Raw genomic sequence first — 21,100 nt, forward strand, 5'->3', positions numbered from 1 at the left:
ACATCTGGGGCCATCTCCAGCTGTACTGATTTAGATCTGACCACTGGACCCTAATAGTCGGAAGTAAAAAGTGAGGTTTGGTGACTTTATCCAGCTTCCTTTCAGTCAAATCTAATTCACTTACTTGTCAAGGTATCCCTCTGTGGTGTTCTTCAAGAACAAAGGGAAAACATCAAGAAGGCATAATCTACAATTTAATATATCTTCATATATTCACATAATAAGTGAGGAAACTACTTTTCAAATGAACAGTGAGATATCAGATAGATTTCTAATAGCAAAAGCAGCTATGATCCCATTAGTCAAAAATCCTTAGCCTCTTTCGGGACTATTCCTCTGAGTTTGGAATCTGCTTGGTAGGATGTGATTGAAGGGTTCTGAAGAATATAAAATAATCCAAGTAAGGCCAATGAATCAATAAATATATCTAGGGGTGAGAGATTGATTTAAGATTAAGAACTGAAAGAGACCTTAGAAGTCATCTGATCGAATACCTTCATTTTATGGTTGAGGAAACCGAACCCCAGAGATGATACATAACTTGCCCAAGATCAAGCAGATCAAAACAGATCCAGAATTCTAAACTCTGTCTGAATTATAAAGTGATGACCATTGCAATTAAGGCTCTGAAAGTGAAAATACAAAAGAAGAAATAATTCCAAGAGGCATCATGGTGAGGGGGCAGGGAGGGAAGGAAAAGGAATCAGATTAAATGTAATGACTGAGTGGATAAGGAGGGGAAGTGGAGGGTGGAATAATGAAGAACTCAAGTTTTGATCCTGGGTAAGAGGGGGAAATTCACAGAAATAGGAAAGTTAAAAAGGAGAAGCAGTATGAGAAGTCAGCGGAGAGTCTGATGTCCAGATATGCTAAATAATTGTGATATACTGAAAGTGAAATGCTAATCAGGTTGTTAAAAATGAAAAACAAGGTGAGGGGCTAGGTGGTGTAGTGGATAAAGCACCAGCCTTGGAGTCAGGAGTACCTGGGTCCAAATCCGGCCTCAGACACTTAATAATTACCTAGCTGTGTGGCCTTGCCTTGCAAAAACCTAAAAAAAAAAAAAAAAATGAAAAACAAGAACTCAGGGGATAGATTAGAACCAAAGAACAAAAAGCTGGAGTTGCCAACATGGATCTGAATGCTAAAGCTGGGAACTAGATGAGATCACCTGAAGTAAAGAATGTAGTGAAGAAAAAATGATGCAGAGAACCAGGAGAGAAAGAGGGAGAGATGGGGGGGGGGGGTGGAGGAAGAGTGTGTGTGTATGTGTAAGACAGATGAATGAATTAGGGATACAGGAGTGATTATAGATGTAAAGTAAATCCTGGATGCCAAGGGGCATGTCAATGCCACAGAACAGTCAAAGAAAATGAGTAATGAAAATAGACCACTGCTCTATTCTGGTGATTAGAAAGACCTTTATCACAGGATTTAGAGTTGAAATGGCCATTAAACATATAGTTTCACTGGAATAGAGGGGAAGAATCAGATTCCAAAGGGTTAAACCCTATTATGCAAAGGAAAAATAGCAAAAACTTACATAGTTAAAAATATTTGGAAGCAAAATTTGAAACTTTTCAACAATTCCAGAAAGGCTAGTATAGCATGCTACCATCTATTAGCTTTAAAAAGAAACAGCTGTGGAAATGAGGAAACTGAGAGACTATTTTAATCTGTTCAATTAGTACTAACTTCAATGTCCCAATGCATAAAAGCTGGTGATTTGATGTAACAGCTTTTTAATTCAACTATGTGCCAGAACTTCTAATTTCTAGTAAAGATCCTTGAAATAATTATCTAAAGAAATCTGGAAGATTTCAATGTCTGTTAAAAGGGAATGCAAAAGTCTAAGTTTTCAACAAACAATTCTAAATTATTTATATATAACAACAGCAACAGAAAAACTCAAATTTAAAGATTTCACACCATATATAGCCCACACCCTACAAACCACAATACTTTTCTCAAAAGTCAATAAGTCGTTTGCTAATATGTTCAGCACAGGTGACATTTAAGAGTCTTTCGTGTTCTCAACCTCAGTAGAAATCCTTGCTTCTTCTTCATCAGAACTAACAAATTATTTCAAACCTCATGATGATTTAATTATGAACATTTTTGTGCAATTATTTATGTATGTATCTAACACACACACACACACACACACACACACACACACACACACAATCTGTATACTCTGTGAAAGTAGCAGGTATCTTTTTCGTGTGTATTCCCCAGTATGACTTGCCTTAGACATAGCACACATTTAGACCCAGATGAAAATTTTTCCCCACAGGAGTGACTTTTCTCATCTGATCTCACTGAATTTTCATTATAATAGCATAGCTGATCTATTATGTATGCATATTCCAATTTGTATTCCAGGTATTTTAGCTTGGCTATTTATCAGACTGTAAGCTCCTTGAGAGAAAGCAAGCTGTTCTACTTATTTTTATATAATTTCAAGTTCCTAACATGCTTTACATGACATCTTCAAGAATCTGTTATTTTATTAGTGAAGGTATTCCTTCATTGACAAGAAAAACTTACCCACCTTTGGTACATTAGTAATACCTTAAGTTGCTATGGCAAACTAAATTTAAAAATTCAATCCAGGGACTAACCTTAGTGATAAGCCTTTTTTGAACTTAGAAATTCTGATCATCAGAAAACAAATGTGTGTATATATGTAGGGAGAGAGAATGTATTGTATATATGCATATATATATATGTTTAAAGATATATAAATATGTAAGTATGCACTTTGTGGCATATATATGTATATATTTGCTGTAAATTCTGTTGCAGAACCCATATCCAAAACTTCTGTAACTTAGTAGGATGAAACTAACTGATATCATCTTTGAGAATTAGTCACCTCCACACCATAAAGAACTGTCTGAGTAGAGCTCTAAAAAGAAATGAGCCCAACTTAGCTGCTTAATAATTACTTCCTGCTTCTAATTAACTCCATCATTTCCACTTTCATTCCAGTAACATGCACAACAATAATAATAATAGCAGGATATTCTGCAACAAATATTGCCAATATTTCCAGTGCCATTCCACACCCAGTTCTTCCACGTCCTTGATATAGTAAAGTGTTGTAAATATTTGGTTTATCTTTGGGACATGTCCTTTTTCAATCATTAAACTTCATTCCAAAGCAACATGGAGTCACATCAAAAATTCAAAGCTATGAATAACCAAATGATAGTAACCATTTTTTTCATTTTTGTAAACTCTCTGATGAAAGATATGACACACGGTCAATGAATGGCAAAGGGAAGTAATAAATTCAGTAATCTATTTCCAAATATAAGAGTGGTCTGAGCTTGTACTTTGAACTATATTTCCTCAATCTCTATAAAAGATTGAAGCTTTCTTTGAGAAAATCTTCTAATTCAAAAATGCTAAAGAAATTGAGAGAAAATTATTTTTAAAACTTACCAATTTTTGCAATGAGATTGTTTTGAAGATAGAGAATTTTTAAATCCTGACACCATTTATCAATATGTTCTAGTTTTTCAATTTCTTGTTGGTGCAAGGAGAGTTCCTCCAAGGAAAAAATTTGAGACTCATTATGTTCTGCATTTCGCCTAATAAGATCTTCAGTAACTGAAAAACAATTTGTGATTAGTATATGTATTTCATTCAAAATGACTTACTAGTTATTGAATTATAAAAGTAATAGTTTACTTTTCAACTAAAAAATTCAATTCTTTACTCTTAAAAAATCCTCAAATAGATGTACTTATTTAGCAATCAGAGAGTCAACAATTTTTGAAGCACCATGTGTGAGACTCTAAGTCCTGGGGATACACAGAAGGCTAAAACCTTGACCCTGTCTTCAAGAAGTTCACATACCAATGGGGCACTTACAATCTCAGATGAAAGACACTGGCAGTGAGGGATGGGGGATGGTAAATTAGGAAAGGCCTTGTGAACAAGGTGAGAAATCAGAGAAGCCAGGAAGCCTGAGGAGAGAGCATTCCAGGCAAGGGGGACAGCCAGGGGGACAAGGAGAAGAGCTATGGAATGTGATGCAAGAAATAGCAAGAAGATGGGTATCACTGAATAAGAGGAGGGGTGTCAAGTGTAGGAGTAATGGAAATATAGGAAGGGACCAGAATATGAAGGGATTTAAATGCAAAACAGGATTAAATATTTGATCCTGTAGCTAATAGGGAGCCATTGATAAAGGAGAAGTTAAGCAAAGGATCAAATGGAGTGGGAAAAGATACCAGGTCAAAAAAAAAATCTAGGAAAGGGAGAGGAAAGTAAACAAGAAGATTATCATATCAGTCCAGGTGTGAGAGGATAGGAACAGATGAGTTGGTATGGGAAGTACAAGTGGGGAGTTGAGGATGACACCTAGCTTGTGAACTTATGTGAAAGGGAGGATGATGCTGCTTTCAGTGGAAATAGGGAAGTTCAGAAGGAGGGAAGGTTCAGGAGGAAAAATAATTAATTTTTTTGGACAAAGTCAGCTTTAAATGTTTATGGGATATCCAGTTCACAATATTTAATAAACAACTTGGTGATGCAAGACTGGAGGTCACAAGAAAGGTTAGCTTAGGATACACTAAGAATCATCTGCACAGAGATGAATATTAAATCCATGGAGGTGTATATCACCCAGGGAGAATAAAGGAAGAAGAAAAAAGGGAGGCAGACAGACCTTTAGGGGACATCCAGGATGAAGATGAGATTGAGACGGAAGGGGGGCAGCCTTGAAGGAAGAGATCCAAGAATGAGCAGTCATGAGAAACAGAGGACAGTCAACCATGTCAAAGGCTGCAGAAGGATCAAGAGGATGAAAGGAGGCCCCTTAGATGTTGCAATTAAAGGATCATTGTAACTTTACAGAAAGCCTTTCAGTTGAGTGATGTGGTCAGGGGCTAAACTGCAGAAAATTTAGATGAGAATGAGAGGAGAGGAGGTGGAAGCTCCGATTGTAGACAGCTTTCTCAATGAGTACAGTCACAAACGACAGGAGGCATATGGAATGAGAGCTAGTACAGACCATCGCATCAGGTGAAGGTTTTTATGGAGTAGGAGAGATAGATGAGAGTGTATGTAGGCAATGGGGAAGCAGTCCATATGGAGAGTGAAAATTAGTGAGAGGATAAGGATGATGGGAGCAGGGTGGGCAAGTTGCTACTAAAAAGGCTGAGGTTAAGAATAGAGATGGGATTTGCCTTGGCAAGAAGGGTCACTTCATGTGAGATGTGGTTATGGAAAGAGGTTGTAGGGAAAGATATCTGAGTAAAAGAACATGAAAGAAGAGGCAGCTCTCAGCTGCCTCTCAATGATCTCAGTATTGGGGCGGTACCATGGGAGGTTTAAGGTGGGGAGAAAATTTTTGGAATAGCTACTGTGATGGGTGAGATAGGGAGTAAATTAGATAGGTGTAAAGGATTGCTTTATTGCAATTAGGATTCTGTTGAAATTATATAACACAAATCTGAAGTGGATCTAATCAGTACTATTTTGTGTTTTCTCCAGCTTTGTTCAGTAACTAATGAATGAGAGCAACATTAGAAGACGATGAGAGTAATTCAAGGATAGGGCTTGGTAAGGCAAGTTCAAGGAACAGGCTAAGAGGACAAGACACTCAAGGGCAAAAACTACTATAGAGTTGAATTAGTTCACCAAGGGTTCAAAATGGGCAAGAGAGAAAAAAGGAAGGTGTAGAGAAAAGAGGAAAGAATCAAGGGTTGGAGAAACCAGACATTACACTGAGGATAAAGAAAGTTTAGTGGCCACAGTTAGAGAAAGATAGGATAAAATATCACCATCCAATAAAATAATTTCAGAGTTTATAGACATGGATATGAATACTTCCAGCTAATAGGAAAACCAAATATATTACCACATCTGTATATAACTGAGATGGAATAAAATGGGAAATGAATAAATCAAGAAACTAGGAAGTAATGGTGTTTCAGGGAATATCATCATCTATGTTGAATTCCCCAACTAAGACGACAGGAATTAGAATGGAGAAAAAGACTATGAACTGACTACATATATTTATTCTCTGAAGATGAAAGGAGTGTTGTGGGCACTGAGATTTTAGATAGATAGATAGACAGACAAACAGATAGATGATAGAGAGAGAGATGTCTATAGATATAGATGTAGATATAGATATCAGCTATCAGACTCTTGATAGGATTGAATAAACTTCAAAGAAGAACAGAGTAAGGATGATGATGGTAGTTGGAAAGTCTGGAATTGGCAATGGTTAGCTAGGAGAACTATGGAGATTCTAATGCCAAAGTAGATCAGGAAAAGGATCAAGGTGTAGCACTGAAGGTCCCATTGAGATTGAACAAGATAAAATCATAACAGACTTGCTCTTCATTAAGTTGAATTTCTCCAGCTACATTCAGTTGCATATTAATAGGAGCAGAAAAGGTAGATGGCATGAATAATCCAAAAGGATAAATAGTGATGGGATGAGGAGACCAGGGAGCCAGGAGAGAGAATGAACTGGAATAAGATGGTAAGTCTGCTTGGAGGGAGTATTAAGGAAAATTTATCATTACTGATGTATGGAACAATATTGATGACTCAATAGAATGCTATTAACATTGACATAAGGGACTCTCCCAAATGTCAAATGAAAGAAAAACATTTATTGGAACAAGCTGTCGCATGGATTTACTTACTGCTATTAGTGAGTACTTGTGACAGACTTCATTAAGCTAACTTCTTGACCTTGCTGTAAAGGAATTGTCTTCAGTACCCTAAGCCTTATTAAGGTACCAACACTTGTCTCCACTCCCACTAGAATAAAACTTTCATCAGCTAAAAGAACAGTGAAGATGAAACTGGCCAAGCACCACTGCTCTAATGTATAGCACCTGATAGGTACTGATCTAGGAAAAATACAGAAAAGTGGTTTGGTTGGGTTTGTTGCTATTGTTTTTAAAGAACCAGTGAGACTAACGACAAGATCTCTCATAGTTGGAAAACTGGAATCAGAACATGAATGATATTATTGAGGAAAAATCTCGATACAATGAAAAAAACTAACAGAAATTAAAGATATTATGCTAATATAGTATTTCCCAGTTTATTGAGTATAAAAGAGTAAATCTCAAGTTTAGTGAAATTTTTACTTATCTTTTAGAGCTAACAAAGCAGGAATAATATGGACAAATTGAAGGGGTTCTATTAATAAATAATTAAATCACCTTAAAATGAGATATTTTAGAAACAAAAGGGTGGTATGGCTAAATAGTGGTTTAGGGGTAACTTCATTTCTTTCTTTAATTACACAAAATAAATAAAAAGTGTCAATCTCTTCCCCGGTTTCCATCTATATGAAAAGAATAATATATTATAGAATTGAAATAGCAAGATTGTAACAAAAATGGCAGGTGTTAACTAATGGCCAGCCAGCCATTTGCGCCAAATATTACAATTCATAAAACAATGATTTTGATTAGATGATCTCTAACATAATATTTTAGGGAAAGGCAGTCCATGGACAATTCAGCATTTGTACAACTATCTACAATATTAACCACCCACCTTGACTATTAAAAAAACAAAAACCTCACCACCTTTAATAAAGTCTAAACACTGGATACTAGAAATCATTGTTTGACATGACAACTTAAGGTGAAACTCCATGATGTATTTAAGTTATGGTAGAATCTATGATGGGTTATAGATGAGTAAAAGAGAATGAAAATTCAAGTATGAGAGAGAAGACAAAAGAGAGAATATTTTTAATACATATAAACACTGTGAATGATGAAAGGTATTTGAGGGAAAGTCCTCAGAATCAATTCCTTGTTGAGTGGGATGAAGGAACTTTGTAGATTTTTGAATTTAAAAATTGAGCTCACTTCAGTACCAATGACTTGATATTATCAGATCATCTACCAGGAAATGACATGTACCAACAATGGCTAGGTATAATTAAGATCATTCTTATAAAATCTCTCATTCTAACAACTCCAAGGGAACACTAGTCCAACTCTTAAGATTATGCTGAGAATCTGCAGCAATATAGAGAACGAGATTCTGCTATAGCCAATTTATAGCTGACAACTTTTTCTCACTAACAAACTGTAATTCTCAGGAGAGTTCCCAGAACTAAGCTGGCTTCTCAATCCTAGGAATGATTTAAGACTAATCAAGATCTTCTAGGGCTGTTGTTTCTAAAAGTATATTCTTATGGGAACCCTGAGATAGATGAATATTGATCTATTCGTTCAAAGGTTTGGTTTAGAACAGAGCTAACTTGAATAATCTGACAACTGATTAGCTATCAATTTGTGGAATAAGGCTTACATCAGTCTTCTCGTGAATGCTCTAATAAGTTCACACACAGAAGTAAATTGTTTTAAGCAGGAGTAATTGTTGAAGGCAAGAAAAAAATCTCTGGAGACAATAATCCCCACCCCCTACCCTCAACCCCCCCAAAAAAGAGCACAAACCTGCAGATTTCACATGGACAAAAGGTGGGGCTTTTATAAATGCTTACTTAGCACAGTAGGGAAAAGCCACCCAAAGGCAATAGTAATGCACAATTAAAATAGATTTTAAAAAATGGAAAATCACAGAGCAAGGTAGAACTGTGAAAATCTGGAATTTCCCAGTGGTTCTGTTCTAAATTGTACTATATTAAGCCAGAGTCTTCTGTAGCATACCATTTTGCAGCACCTCTGAAAATTGTTTCACAACACAGCTTCCTTTGTAATGGCAAACATTCATTCTAAAAACAGAATCTGCAAGAAATATACTTGAATACCTACATAGAATTGGGAAATGCTAGTATTTCACAGTTTTACTATGAAAGCATTTTACCTTTTTATCCATCTAATCTGGTCAATCACATTCTCTAAGAAGCATTATTTTCAAAAATTTTTTTTCAATTAGCAAAAATCTTTATTTTCTACTTTGTACCTCCCCCTCATTAGAATACACAGAAAACAAAATCCTTATAACAAATGTACAGATCAAGCAAAACAATTTCCCTCATTAGACATGCCAAAAAAATGTGTAAGTCTCCTACTCTTGAGCTCAACACCTTTCTGTCAGAAGGATTTGGAACTATGCCCTAAAGTTACTAAACCATGTCACCAACTAGGCCTATACCCCCAAGAAATCAAAGAAAGAGGAAAGGACTCTTACATACAAAAAAAAAATAAAATTTTAAATAACACTACCAGAAAGACAAACAACTTTGAGAAGTTTTCATAAATTATCACACATTCCCTCCCTCCCGGTCTTTACTTTTGAGAAATTATTTAGCCTAAGATCTCAAAATATCTGGCAAACATTAATTTGATCTCATATAACTATGGTATGAGAAGTGATTATTTAAAGCACAAAATTGAAAGAGACAAAATAGTGTGGAAAAGACTTCATAAAAAACTATGGAATTTCTTTTTCTTAAATTTAAAACATCAAGATCCCATGTCATATATTGGTCCAATAAAGTCAATGAAGATTTGCCTGGCATAATCCTCCTTACTTCCATGGATTTAATTTAATATATGACAGGGATATTTTGAGGTACTTTCCCCAGATATTTAGTCCTTTTTTATTTTTAACATTTTGCTTTCCAATTATATACAATAGTATCTGCCTATCATTCTTTGAAAGGTTTTGAATTTTACAATTTTTCCCCCACCCTCCCTTCCCTCCCCCCAGAAGGCTGTTTGATAGTCTTTACATTGTTTCCATGCTATACATTAATGTAAATTGATGTATTATAAGAGTAAACATAAGAGTAAACATAGACCCCCTCCCCCCCACCAAGAAGATGAGAAACCTGAAGAATAGAGAGAAAAAAAATTACTTCAGTCTGTGTTCAGATTTCAATGGCTCTTGTCTCTGGGGTGAGTTGCTTCCTTTATCATAAGTCCACGAGAGAAGTTGCTTCAATATTTTTCCCACAGTTGCTATTACTAGTTGTACCTTCACTCTATTCCTCCCCACTCTCATTTATTCTATTTTCTTTCTCCTTTCATCCTGGCCCTGTCCCAAAGTGTGTTGAATCTGAGTACCCTCTCCCTTGATCTTCCCTCTCTTCTATCACCTATCCCCCCCCTTTCCCTCCCCCCCTATACCCCCTCATCCCATTCCATTATTCTCACTTTTCTCTAGGATAAGATAGATTTCCTCACCCTATTGAGTATGTATGTTATTTCCTCTCTGAGCCATCTCTGATGTGAATGAATCCTCACTCATTCCCCCTTGCCTTCTCCCTTTCCACTCCATTGAAAAAGTTTTTTCTTGACTCTTATGCGAAATTTCTTAGCTTCTTCTTCATCTCCTTTCCCTACCTCCCAGTACTTTCCTTTATCACCCATTGACTCCATCTTTTTACTATATTATACCATTATATTCCACTCCTTCCTATGTGCTGTCACAGGAATACAAACAGTTCAACATCAGTCCTTCTATGGTTCACCAGAGTCCTGTACTTAGAGATCAAACTTTCTGTTCAGCTCTGGTTGTTTCAATAGGAAAGTTTGAAAGTCCCCTGTTTTCTCAAAAGTCCATCTTTTCCCCTGAGAGAGGATGTTCAGTTTTGCTGGGAGGTTGATTCTCAGTTGTAAACCAAAATCTTTTGCCTTCCGGAATATCATAGTCCAATACCTATGAGCCCTTAATGTAGATGCTGCCAGATCCTGTGTAATCCTGACTATGGAGCCGCAGTAGTTGAATTGTTTCTGGAAGCTTTTAGAATTTTCTCTTTGATTTAGGAGTTTTGGAATTTGGCTATAATAATCCTGGAAGTTTTTCTTTTGAGATCTCTTTCAGGAGGTGACCAGTGAATTCTCTCGATTTATAGATTACCCTCTGCTTCTAGGATCTCAGGGCAATTTTGCTATATTATTCTTGAAAAATGAAGTCTAGGCTTTTCTCCTGATCATGGATTTCAGATAGCCCAATAATATTTAATCATTTCTTCTGGATCTGTTTTCAAGGTTGATTATTTTTCCAATGAGATATTTCACAATTTCTTCTAATTTTTGACTTTTTTGAAAGAGTTTTATTTCTTCCTAATTTCTTGCAAAGTCATCAGCTCCTTTAGTTCCATTCTGCATTTGAAGGAGTTATTTTCTTCAGACTTTTTTAACTCCTTTTCCAGTTGGCCAATTCTGCTTTTTAAGACATCCTTCTCCTCATTTGCCTTTTGTTTTGCTTTTTTCCATTAGGTCTAAACTGGTTTTTAACGTATTATTTTCTTCAGTATTTTTTTGTATATCTTTCACCAAGCTGTTGATTTGGTTTTCATGATTTTTATGCATCTCTCTCATTTCTCCTACCAATTTTTCCTCCTTCTCCTGTAATTGCTTTTCAAAGTCTTTTTTGAGCTCATCCATAGTCTGAGCCCATTTTCTATTCCTCTTGGAGGTTTTGGATATAGAAGCTTCGATTTTGTCATGATCTGAATATATGTTTTGATCTTCCATGGGATTAAAGTAATTCCCTATGGTCAGATTCTTCTTTTTCTGTTGTTTACTCATTTCCTCATCCCAAAACAGCACTTCCATGGCTTTAGGGGTTTTGGGGGTGGACACCTCACTGGGACCTTTATTCCTCCAAGGTCTTATGCTCTCTTGCCTGTGCATTGATATATGTAGATGACCCCTGTGCTTCCCTGGCTGCTTAGTATGGAAGCCCAAACTGCAAGATGGATTTGAGTGTAGGCTAGCAACAGAGTCCTACCCAGAGGGAGAGCAGAGAAATCTCTTCAGACTTCCCTTACCATCTCTGGGGGTGCAGGCTGCTTTCTCCAGATTCTCACTGAAGATTCTGTGCCTGTGCTCCTCACTCCACATTCATTCTGGGGTACCAGAATTCTCTCACTACCCCTTCAACTGTTGCTGGTGATCTCTGGGCTTGGCTGGACTGGGCTGAACTGGGCTGGGTCATGCTGTGGCTGCAGCTTTTTCCCAATCCCCAGTCCTGCTGAAACATACCTTTCCTGTGGAACTTCTAAATTATCTTGGATTGGGAAAATGTATCACTCAGTCTTTCTGTGGGATCTGCCCCCTCTAAATTTTGGCTAGAGGCATAATTTTTTCTGGGTTTTGGAGTTTGGGGGGGAAGGAGTTGCAGGAAAATGCTGCCTTCACACCACCATATTGGCTCCGCCCCCAAATATTTAGTCCTTTTACAGAGTCCTATTGAGAAATCCAATCCAGCCTTATTTAAAATAAGCCTTATTTTCAAGTTTTATTTCAGTTCATTAAAGGGATTGAGGCCACTGACACTTGAGGGTATAAAAAAGAACAAAGACATGGAAGATTAAAAGGGGGAAAGGTGTTTTCTGTACTTTGATGTCAACGGGACTCTAGTTTCACTTGTTTTAGCAAATTTCAAAAATCTATTTCTCAGAGCTGTGAATCTGGTGACTTCCAATGGACGGTTAGGTGTTCACTCTCTCTTAATTTCTACACTCAATGGGAGATACGGAATAAAAGACAATTAATTCTAAGTACCATAAACAGCTATTCCTAGCTGGAACTCTGTGAATGTTGCAGAGAGAAAAGAATGGCAAAGCTTTGAAGTTGTTCAGTTTTTTATACTACACACACTTTCTGGATGTGGGACTTGGGGAAATATTTCAGTCTTATCTGGTGATATATATTAATACCTCATTTATTCAGTATCATTACAAAATGAAATATCCTAAAAGACTAATTCTTCCAGATTACTGAAGCATACTTTTTTAACACAACCAATACCCTTTATAGTATAACAACTTTATCTAGGAACCTTTCTACCCATACTTTCAGGCTTTCTTAAATATCCTATGCTGAAGTAAATTTAAATTTTCCTTTTGGGGAAAAACATGGTGCTGTCTTCAGAGACTAATAAAGCATGTTGGACCATTTCTTACTCTATTAAGGACCCTGGATTGTTTTGTGTTTTGAATCTTTATCTCAATATTTTTTTCCTATTTTTCTCATTTCAAGCTGTCACTTATGACCACTGGATCTTCAATTTGCAAATCTGGGTCTTCACAATTCTGAGAAACACTTATTTGATATTAATTATTTAACATTGATATTATTTAATTAGAATATTTTCTGCCTATGAACATATAATTCAGTTTCAGAGTACCTCCTGGAAACTCTAATATTAATGATTAAAGTTAAAATGCTAATCTGACTCTGACAAGGAATTTCCACATTGGGATGTGGAGAAAATACCAAAGTCACTTACCAGCATTAATTTGTTTTGTCTTAATACTTTGAAATAGCATATCTTACAGATGTCCTGATAAACTAGAGCATCAAGGTCCAGTTATTTGGCAACAACTAAGTACAAATATTACTAAAGTAAGAACTTAAAAGGGTCATAAAATCTATTTTAGAATAAAGGCAGAACAACTTATTGAAAATTTATTAAATAAAGAATTTTTTAGAGAAATACAATCCTTGTTTTCGTTTGTACTTTGAAGGACAATATATATCAGAGTCTAATTAAGAAATTAATTCTAGGGAGGCGGAGCCAAGATGGCAACAGGAGAGGATCGTCTCTTAGGTGCTCTCTCTCTGATATTTCCAAACGTATAAAATAAGGACTCTAACTGAATTTTAGAGAGACAGAACCCACAGAGGGATCCAGTGAGGCAGTTCTCTAGTCCAAGGTAACCTGGAAAATAGTGGAAAGGCTCTGCTCCATGGGGTTAGAGGGGCTGCCGCCAGAGTGAAGGAACTTCAGCCTCTCGGAGGGAGTCCCAGGGTACTGGGAGCTGCAGCTCATGGCAGCAGGGGCAGCTTCCTGACCCACACCCTGGGGAGCACCGGGCACAACTTGGGGGAATCAATGGGGATGGGGGCGGGGGGGGGGGGCCTCTGCCAGAGCAAGCACATGAAGCCAAGCCCTCAGGGCACTCAGCGAATAGCTTGGCCAGCAGCCCAGATCTAGAAACCAGAAGCAGGCAGAGAAGGTAAGTAGGAGCCCCCAAGCATTAGTGCTGAGCCTAGGTAGGGGAGTGGAAAGAGACTGCCAAGGTCTGTCCTCTATCTCTGAACAGGACTCTGGGGCTCTGACCACATTGATATCCTGATCACAGCCTAGGCCCCCCATCGAACAGCAGCAACCCCCAACCTCAGCCCCATGGCAGAGGGATGTGCTTGTTGTCATTCACAGACCAGGAGGGAAGACAGAGCTTCACACATAGAGATCCTTGTAGGGATCAAAAGCTCAAGAAGCACCCCAAAACCAGGCACAGACTGGGGAAATGAGTAAGCAGAGAAAAAAGAGGAACACCATTGAGAAATACTTTGTCTGTGATCCCAAGAAGAATCAAAATACTCAGTCTGAAGATGAGAAAGTACAAGTTCCTGCATCTAAAGACTCCAAGAAAAACAGAAATTGGGCTCAAGCTATGGCAGAGCTCAAAAAAAAGACTTTGAAAATCAAGTGAGGGAGATAGAAGAAAAATTGGGAAAAGAAATGAGAGAGATTCAGGAAAAACATAAAAAAGAAATCAGCAGCTTAGTCAAGAAAATACAAAAAATGCTGAAGAAAATACATGTTAAAAACCAGCATAGGTGAAATGGATAAAACAGTTCAAAAAGTTATTGAAGAGAAGAATGCTTTAAAATGCAGAATTGGCCAGATGGGAAAAGAAGATAAGAAAGCTCTCTGAGAAAAACAAATCCTTCCAATATAGAATGGAACTGAGGGAGGCTGCTGATTTTATGAGAAATCAAGATACAATACTTCAAAACCAAAAGAATGAAAAATTAGAAGAAAATGTGAAACATTTCATTGAAAAAACAACTGATATGGAAAGAAGATTCAGGAAAGATAATTTAAAAATTATTGGAATACCTGAAAGTCATGATCAGAAAAAGAGCCTGGAAATCATTTTCAAAGAATTACTACAGGAAAATTGCCCTGATATCCTAGAAGCAGAGGGCAAAATAGAAATTGAGAGAATCCACCAATCTCCCCGAGAAAGAGATCCAAAAAAACAACACCCAGGAATATTATAGCTAAGTTTCAGATCTTCCAAGTCAAAGAGAAAACATGACAAGCAGCCAGAAGGACACAGTTCAAATATCGTGCAGCTGCAGTCAGGATCACACAGGGCTTAGCAGCAACTACATTAAAAGCTCATAGGGCTTGGAATATAATATTCCAGAAGGAAAAAGAGCTCAGAATGCAACTAAGAATCAACTACCCAGAAAAACTGAATGTCCTCTTGCAGGGAAAAAGATGGACTTTCAATGAACCAGGGGAACTTCAAATGTTCCTTGTTGGAATGGCCAGAGCTGAACAGAAAGTTTGATCTTCAAATAGAGGACTCAGGTGAAGGATAGAGAGTAGAGGAGAAGGGGAAAATATGAGGGACTTAATGATGATGAACTACCATGTATTCCTGCATAGAAAAATGATACTGATAATACTCATATGAACCTTCTCATTTAATAGAGCATAGAAGGAGCTTTTATAGATGAAGCCAGGAGAGAGCTGAATTTGAAGATATAATATAATGTAAAAATGGAGTCAATGGCTAAAAGGGAAATGTAATGGGAGAAAGAAAAAGGAGATATTTCATATAATAAGATTTTTTATTACAATGAGCTATTGCAATGATATGGAAGCGGGGAAGTAAAGGGGAACGAGGGGAAACTTCACTCTCATCAGAGGTAGCTAGGAGAGGAAACAGCATATATATTCAATGGGGTATAGACATCTAGAGTAAGAAGGAGAGAAAGGGGGCTGGGGGAAGGGGGGGGAATGTGAGTGATGGAGGAGAGGATGGACCATGCGGGGAGAGTGGTTAGATATAACACATTTTCTTTTTTACTTTTTACTTCTTGCAAGGGGCTGGGATTGGATGGTCTGTCTGGGACCATAGGGTTGGGTGGATGCTGGGCCTAAGGGGGTGGTATGTGGGCTTGGGGCCTCTTGGCCCCAGGGCCAGGGATCTGTCTGCTGCACCACTCAGCTACCCTACAGCACATTTAAGAAGGGGGACAGAGTGAAAGGAGAGAGAAAATATAGTATATGGTAGTGGGAAAGTATGAATGGAGGGAGTTGCGATCGGTAATGGCAATGGTGGAAAAATATGGAAGTAGATTTTGTTATGGACTTATCATAAAGAATGTGATCCACCCATGACAGAGCTGGAGGTGTTGTAACATAGACTAAAGCACATTTTTTATCATTATTATTATTTGGATGGGGGTTTGCAGGGCAAATGGGGCTGGGTGGCTTGCCTGGGGCCACACAGCTGGGTGATTGTTGCGTGTCTGAGGCCAGATTTGGACCCAGGTGTTCTTGGCTCCAGGGCCAGTTCTCGATCTGCTGTGCCACCTGGCCACCCTTACTACTACTACTACTACTACTACTACTACTAGTACTACTATTATTATTATTATTATTACTTTATTTTAGGTCTTTTTTTTTGGTTTTTGCAGGGTATTGGGGTTGGGGTGGCTTGCCTGGGGTCACACAGCTGGGTGATTGTTGGGTGTCTGAGGCTGGATTTGGGCTCAGGTGCTCCTGGCTCCAGGGCCAGTGCTCCATCCACTGCGCCACCTGGCTGCACCTATTATTATTTTTTTATTTTAATTTTTTCTCTTTCCTTTACTTTATTGTTCATGTGGGCCTATATTTTTGGGAGGAGAGGCTATTATGTTTACTCTTAAACAAGAATATTTTAGTAATGTATAAAAAATCATTTGTACAAAATAAGAATAAATAAATAAAAGAAATTAATTCTAAAAAGCAAATGGTGGGAGGCAGAATTCAAGATAGGTCTGCATTACAAAATAACATATCAGCATCAGTCTCTTGTTCTTTTGAAACAGGGTCAATTGCTAGTCCCAGAAATCAAAGGTCAACTGCAATAATCCTTAATTTCTTGAGCTCTTAGTTTGGAAAAACTACCGAATTCAACCTAGATCCTCTGTACCAATAAATTTTGTCACTTTATCATTGCTAAGAATAGTAACCTATTTATGTAGCATTTATATCAATATTATTATCCCCATTTTACAGATAAAAGACTGGTATTAAAGAGTGCACATAGCTAACAAATTTAGGGTACAAGATTTGAACCCAGATTACTGTATTACAAGATTTAAAACTGGGAAGAGGTCTTTGAAGTAATTTAATCTGACACTCTCCTTTTTACATATTAGGAAAAAATAAAGCCTAAAGAGAACAAATGTCACAGGTAGTTAAGGATCAGAGACAGGACCTGTACCCCAGGCAAAGGAGTCAAAATCCAACATTCTTTCCATTACACTAACACTTGAACTTCTCAGTTCTTTGCCCCAAAAGGCAAAGAGGGTCATTCCCTTGATCTAGTCATCACCTATAAATGTACCATGTCTAGGAACTCTGAAACTACCTTAATTGATCAATCTACTGTCTTTCAGCCTGTCTATTCCAAATACTAAATGTTGCTCTTTATCCACACTGTGACCACCACTCCTTCATTTTTCTCCCTGGGTATCACTCTTTTTCCCATCTTTACCCTTTGAACTAGTTCAAGTCTACACTACCTTCCCCTACAATCCCCCTGATTATTGCTGAATGCCCCCAGTCAAGTTTCAGCTTTGAATCATGGCCTCCAACTCCTACCATCTCCTGACTTCACACCTAGCTACAGTCTCCTTTGTTGAATCTTTATTGCAAGTCATGGTTCTGTCCTGAGTCCTCACCTATGCTCCCTCTATACATTTTCACTTGGTGATCTCAGTGGATACTCTGTATTCAATTATTATCTTTGTGCATCCAGCTCTAACCTTTCTACTAGCTCCAATCTCACATCTCCAACTGCCTGTTAAGCCTTTTCGGGGACAGCTAGATGGTGCCAATGGATAGCTCATCAATCCTGGAATCAAGAGGACCTGAGTTCAAATGCAGGCTCAGACACTTGATATTTAGTACCTATGTGACCTTGGTTAAGTCACTTAACCTCATTGCCCCACAAAAAAAAATTTTCATAATAAACAACTTAAATTCCCCATGTTCAAAACTGGACATTATTTTCCCCTTCCAAACTTGTCAATTACTATATAAGACAATCCTCAGGTTCATAATCTGGGTGCCATCTTCAACTCCTTACTCTCATCTCCCTAATCTGTTACCAAAGCCTGCTAATTTCCCCTTTCCATTGTCTCTGTCACCATCACCCTCTCTCCTCTTCTACTGCCCCCAACCTCCTTGGCACAGATCCTCATCTCCTCATTCTTGGACTATTTCAATAGTCTGATACTTGGTCCTTCCTGCCAGCCAAAACATGTTAGCTCACTCTCCCATGCCAATGGTTCCCTTTCACCCCCAATGATATAAAATATCAAATCCCCAATGTGGTGTTCACAGCCCTTCCTCACCTAGAACCTCCTCCCATTATTTTCCCAGCCTCTTCCATGAGCACTGGTACTGGTTTCCTTACCACTCCAGAACTCTGGGCTGGCTGTCTCATTGGGCTGGAATGCCCCTGGCCCTCCTCTCTGTTTCCTTCAAGTACCAGCTATAGTTCCAAGCACTACAGGAAGCCTTCTCCAATTTCTTTGAGTTCCAGTGCCTTGCCTGGATAAATTATTTCCTATTCATTGTTTTATCTTGCTTGTACATTATTTGTTCACATGTTGTTTCCTTACTAAATTGTGAATTCCCAGAGGGTGAGGAATTTTGCTGTTGTATTCGGGGCCTGGCACATTATTATTGACTGATTACTTTATACAAAGCTAATAAGAATTGTCTCTAAATTGAAAGATTTCAAAATTTGTGATGATATTTGTCCTTCATTCTCAAATAAGGCCACAACACCAAGGAGGTGAAGCTGTAACAAGCACATGAATTGGATTTGAATGAGGGGCTGTACTAAGTCACCAGCCTCACTTTTTCCTCCAGAGTCATATGGGTCCAGTGGCCAGATATGAATCAGGAGAAGTGGAGATGGCCCTGGAAGAGAGAAAGTTGGGGTTAAGTGACTTGCCCAAGATCAAAGCTAGAAAGAGTCAAGAATCTGAGTCTGAATTTGAACTCAGGTCCTCCTGACTCCAAAGCTAGTGCTGTTCATATGTATTGCATGAATATTTATATGTACTGCATTAATATTGAATAACAAACATCTATTGAGTCTCAAGCTTAAAGCTACACTAAGACCTTTGGGACCCTTATTATCTTAGAAAGCAGTATAGTAAAATGGATAAATGGTCAGCCTTATATTAAAGAAGTCTTCAAAGATACTCAAACTCTCAAGTACCAAGCAATTCTTTTAAACTGTAGGTGAAAACAGACAAATAGGTGATCTGCATCAGAAATGAGAGCTTCCATACCAGAAATGCCCACCCTGGTGAAATCACTGGTCTAGTTAGACTAAAAAAAAAACCACATAATTTTATTTGATCCTCAAACTCAACCCTGCCAGAGGTGCAGGGAAGGCATCTTCATTATATATAGGAATAAGCAGGGGTCCGGGGAAATAAAAGGGTTTTCCTCAATCCACATATTAATCAGCAAGTATTGCTAAAGGGTCTTCTATCTCCTGGGCTTCTGAGGGCAGGGCAGGCTAAGAACCAAGATCTTGAGCTTTTCTGGCTTCTTTACATACAAGAATAATCTGTGATCCCAAAGGCATAAGAAGCCTCCCTCAAAGGGCAGGAAACAGCCCTTCCCACCTGCCCATTCTAATAGATCTTAAGTCAGGGGTCTGCCCTCAAGCTTCCAGAGCACATACATTCTCTATGCTGGTGAACTTTCCAGGATTCTTTGACTCTCTGAACACTGTCTCAAATGCTCAGCTTTTCTTTTTTATCAAATTTTTGATTTAATGATGTCTTTAAACCTATGTCTCATGTAACTTGTTTTAAAAACCATTGTGTGTTTTTCCATTGCTTTTTGGGATACCTGAAATTTTGGTTTGGTTTGGTTTGCTTTTTTCTCAGTTCTTGGAATTTTCTGACTCACAGTTATATAGCATCATCAAGGGAATATTGCTTGCCTCTCGCATTGATTTCTCAAAATTAGTACAGAGAACAAAGTGTTTTCTTTTGCTGGAAACCTCACTATATTTATCTGAAGTAGCTTCATTAGACAACTAGGTAAATTATAAAAAGGCACAGAAATTTTCCAGTTTTGAACCTATTTTAAAATTAAAAGATGTTTTCAGTATTTGTGTAATGTTACACAATAAAAACAAAGGTAAGCAATATTACATAAAGATTTAGGAACAATATTTGTGGGCCAGACAACATTCTTAAAGACCTTTATTTGACTATTAATCCAAAATGGTGAGTGAAGTTTATTTGGTTAAGAATTTTATTTAGATAATACTTGTTTTTATATACTAAACATATTGTCTAAAAATATAGGATGTCCCAAAGGTCTTTGTGAGAACTCAACAACTTTTAAAACTGTGATAAGATTTCTGGTACACCCCAACATCTTCCTTATGAACTATTGTCTGTTAATAAAAATTCTCATGTGGTGGTTACTAAAATTGAGAGAAGCAATCATTCTGGAGTAGGAGCCCATCAGATCACCAATGACTACCACTGGAAGGCAATGGGAAATTCAAGCAGATCCACTTCTGTGGGTGAGGTGCTGAAGCCCCCACTTCCTGGTAGGACAAACATAAAAGTTCTCAACAATGCAGTCCTTGGCACAGTCAAAAGACTTAACATCAGAAAGATACTTATCCAAGGAAACACTAAAGGTACATTGCCATCTGCTTCACTAATATTCCCTCAGGAACCTGGGATCTTTCCATTTGAAATCTCCTGCACAAGTCGTTTCCCTCCTCAGAATGTGGGCTCCTTGAGATAAAGATTGTCTTTTGCTTTTCTACAGTTACCCCAGAGCATTACACATACTAAGTGCTTTTTATTTTCATTCATTCATTTTAAGCATTCAATGAAGTATTGCCTAGGGTAAGTGACCCTCAAGATCTTGTTTAACATGGGCTCACACCACCCTTTCTTCTAATTCTCCTAAGAACCAGAAAAGTGAAGAAATTTAAGAGACCAGGGATTTGATTCTACTGTGTGACTATGTGAGACCATAGCAGGTCTCTCTACCTTTCGTGGCCTCTGCTTCAGAGAAGTCAAGTCACTATATGAGCAAACTATAAGGGAAC

At 37.8% G+C, this 21,100-nt stretch overlaps 1 protein-coding gene across 5 annotated transcripts in view; it reads right to left on the bottom strand.

Annotated features, from left to right (window-relative positions):
- DNAAF11 (dynein axonemal assembly factor 11) overlaps positions 1-21,100 on the bottom strand; it is a 104,401-nt gene that overhangs the window by 77,588 nt on the left and 5,713 nt on the right. For 4 of the 5 annotated variants that reach the window (XM_074202446.1, XM_074202445.1, XM_074202448.1 and 1 more), the window contains exon 2: positions 3,451-3,618. The exons of the other annotated variant lie outside the window; for it this stretch is intronic. In XM_074202446.1, coding sequence (XP_074058547.1) covers positions 3,451-3,618 — 168 coding nt within the window. The remainder of the gene's footprint in view (positions 1-3,450; positions 3,619-21,100) is intronic. 5 annotated transcript variants of the gene reach the window in all.

This window comes from Macrotis lagotis, chromosome X (genome assembly GCF_037893015.1).
Source record: "Macrotis lagotis isolate mMagLag1 chromosome X, bilby.v1.9.chrom.fasta, whole genome shotgun sequence".
In the NCBI taxonomy this organism is placed as follows: Eukaryota; Metazoa; Chordata; class Mammalia; order Peramelemorphia; family Peramelidae; genus Macrotis; species Macrotis lagotis.